Source organism: Pundamilia nyererei, unplaced genomic scaffold (genome assembly GCF_000239375.1).
Source record: "Pundamilia nyererei isolate P.nyererei 1_Seehausen unplaced genomic scaffold, PunNye1.0 scaffold00053, whole genome shotgun sequence".
Classification (NCBI taxonomy): Eukaryota; Metazoa; Chordata; class Actinopteri; order Cichliformes; family Cichlidae; genus Pundamilia; species Pundamilia nyererei.
The window spans coordinates 1,144,870-1,148,311 of NW_005187454.1; the positions used below are offsets into that span (position 1 = coordinate 1,144,870).

Sequence of the window (3,442 nt, forward strand, 5' to 3'; positions counted from 1 at the left end):
GCGCTTGTTTTTAAAAGGTTCCTTCATGTAATGATCTGCTAGATTATTATGATAATTTCAGGTTTCTTCCTGTTAAAAGGGAGTTTTTCCCCTTCGCACTGTTGCCATGTGCTTGCTCATAGCTCATCTGATTGATGGGGTTTACTTACTATTATTGGAAGGTATTTATGTTACAATATAAAGCGCCTTGAGGTAACTGTTATTGTGATTTGGTGTGATAGAAATAAAACTGAATTGAATAGATCTGGCTGTGAGCAACAAAGTCCACCTCCTGTTCAAATGAATTTGTAAAGGAAAATCATAACAAAGCTGGCTTAAAGGTAAGGAGAAGCTCATTTTAGAGAGCGGATGACCTGAGTGACTGAATCAAAGTCCAGTTTAAGATAATTGAGGACTAGTTTTGTGTTTTTTGGAAACATGCACAGCTTCTTTTTTTAAAGTCCAACAGTAGAAATATAAATCGAAATTAATGTAATGGGTTAATTTTGATTATGCATCCTTTTAACCCACGCAGATCAGCTTCAACATTAGCCACAATCATGGGGAACCAATAAATAAACAAATATCTTTGTTATTTAAATGAATCTACGTCTTGCCTACAGAGACCTAGCTCATGAGATGGGACACCCCTGGGCGGAATATTGGGACTTCCTGGATAGTTTTGTGGATCTGTCATCTGGTGAGGGGCTCCGCAAGCTGGACGATTACCTGAGCAAGAAGGATTTCAGTTCACGGACTCATGAGGGGGCCGGCGAGAATGAAACCAGCAACAGGTTTAAAACCCCCTCTCCAGGTACAAAGTGCTTTGTATTTGAGAAGTATGGGTTGCTGAGATGGACTGTGCACATTTCTGATCACATCCTGATTTAATGTGTTAATTTTAGTGATGTAGCGTAATCAGTGTGTTTCTCAAGTATAGCCTCTTGTTATATTAAATGGACTTTGCAAAGTTTCATACCTCGTTTTTTTGCCCTAAAGCAAAGTGCACCACTCTTTAGTTTACACTTTTTTGTTACTCATTCTTCGCTGATTGCAGGGAAGCCCAAAAAGTTCTGCAACTCTATTTCTGTTGGTGCCTTCCTGGACGAGGGTGACGATATCAGCCTTGAGGAGATGAAGAACCGGCAGAACGCAGCACTCACCAGCATCACCTCCTGTGCTGCATCCAAGGACGTCCTGAAAGGAGCTGTGGGTGGCCGCGAGTTCCACATCGCGCTCCGCCACCACGGGGCCGACCTGATCGAGACTGCTGCCGAGCAGGACCTGCTGTGCTGCTGCAACGACGGCCTCCTGTCGCCTGGTGTAGTCTGTAAAAACGGGGTGTGCTCCTCCTCCAGAGATAGGACTCACAATGGAGACAAGGTGTCCCCACGCACCTCCCCATCCTCTTCCTGCATGCTGTCGCCTATTTCCAATCTCATGGTGGAGTTTGAGCGCATGTCTCTGCAGGAGCCACCAGACAGTCCCACCAGCTGCAGAGAGAGAAGGAGCAGTGGTGGGAACCGTCATAGGGAGGCTCGGGACTATAACTCCTCCTCAGCCACAGACCTGAGCTCTGGGCTGAACCTCCTGTCTCTCAGTCACAGCGGTCAAGATGGTGAGACTGTGGATGGGCCAGGCTGGAGAACAGAGGGAGCAGGTAAAGAAGAGAGGCACAGCAGCGGCAGCTCAGAGGAGTACTTTGAAGCAGAGGAGAGTCTGGAGATGCTGGGTAGGACTAGGGGGTCAGTGTCAGGGTTGCGCAATTTCTGCGCTAGGTCCAAGTCATGGGACCACGGGGGCAGGGACTTAAGCAGCTCAGGATCCTCTGGGTCCTCTTATAAGTCCTTAGAGAACTCCCATGAGTTCTTACCCAGGACCCCACCACATGTCAGAAGAGGACTTTTTATTGATGGGTGAGTCGCACTTGCTTTCACTGCAGAGGATTCAGTTTATAGCAGACAAATAGAAAATGTTCCTGAGAATCTTTAAGTTTGGTATTGTAAATAAAATTAAATATGAGACTATGTGGAAAAGAAACTGAACTACATGAAGCATTTGTGAATATTTTTGTGATAATCCAGAGAAGTACTGTGTAACACACTCTGAGCTAGATGCTGTTAGTGGGATGTGACAGGCAGACGGTACAATTAGGAGCAGTCTGATGATCCCCAACTGAGCTGAAGTGATAAGTAGCTGATTAATCGTCTGTCTTTTTTACAGTGATTCTCCAACCAAACTGGACAGAGCGGTCCTGTCAGCAATAGAGGGCACAGACATCGATCCTCAGAAGTATCCGAGTATTCATAAGTGGAAGAGCACAGTGAAGTCATACTCTGCCTCAGATATGCAGAGGTTAGTAAGCTTGGCTGGCACATCAATGCAGGGTTTCCACCAGTGTTTTACAGGCTGTGTGTGTGTTTGATGGCAGTTGTAGGCAGACTTAAAAAGAATAATGAACCAGGTGAATGTCAACAGCTAACATAATTATATCTGTTCTGCTGCTATCTGTCAACTTATGTCCATTAATCATGGATTACAGTAGGCTAGGTCCTGCTTGGCTAATCTACATAAACTGTGAATTGGTGCTTTCTTGCTTGTGTTGGCTGGGAAGTATACCCTTTTGTTTTTTTCCCTCTTTTTCTCCACAGTGTGCAGAGATGCAGCTAGGCTAGCACAGCTCCATTGTTTTCCTCTGTCGTACAGTTAGCATTACAGCTAGTTACATTTCCTGCAAACCCTGTTCATAGTTATTTGTATGCTTATTTCACGTGTGGGTGTGATCCTGCTGACTTCAAAGGTTTCGGTACCAGGTGATGATAATGATGATGATGATGATGATGATGATACTTTTTCATGTCTTTAATCAGCACTAAAGGTCAGTTTAGTGCAGTAGTTGCTAGAAATGGGAACTGAGAACCAGTTCTGTGTAATATGTGTAATGCACATTTTTTTGAGTAACAACCCCAACACTGATCACAACAAAGAGGGGAGACGCCTCCAACATGCACAAACATTTGACCACACAGAATGCGGTTAATTTGCACAAATGTTATGTCTTTGATATGCAGCTTAGCAATTGTGGTGACTCTCAAAATGTAGCCAAGGAGAATCGATAGAGAATTGATAAGAAATCAAATCAATAAGAGATACTGATAATAGAATCGAAATTGCTAAATTCTTATCAGTTCCCGTCCCTTGCATTTGCTTTTATTATCTTGCTTTTCATTACTGTTTAAGCTTAAAAACTGGCTCTGCACACAGCTTAGAAGCTGTTATTTTTATTTTACATTTTACATCATGACAGAGGGCATCCACAGAAACATCAGTGGAAAAAAGAGAAATCAGTACTGAAATCTACAAGACTGACATTTAAACTACTGTACATTCAGATCTTACAGATTCTGGCATGTAAATGAACTGGTGTTTTCTACAGGGAGTGCAGAATTATTAGGCAAGTTGT

At 43.4% G+C, this 3,442-nt stretch overlaps 1 protein-coding gene across 4 annotated transcripts in view; it reads left to right on the top strand.

Annotated features, from left to right (window-relative positions):
• Nucleotides 1-3,442, top strand: part of ankle2 (ankyrin repeat and LEM domain containing 2) — a 15,548-nt gene that overhangs the window by 8,618 nt on the left and 3,488 nt on the right. For all 4 annotated transcript variants that reach the window (XM_005733584.1, XM_005733587.1, XM_013910970.1 and 1 more), the window contains exons 10-12: nucleotides 603-793; nucleotides 1,037-1,895; nucleotides 2,203-2,334. In XM_005733584.1, coding sequence (XP_005733641.1) covers nucleotides 603-793; nucleotides 1,037-1,895; nucleotides 2,203-2,334 — 1,182 coding nt within the window. The remainder of the gene's footprint in view (nucleotides 1-602; nucleotides 794-1,036; nucleotides 1,896-2,202; nucleotides 2,335-3,442) is intronic.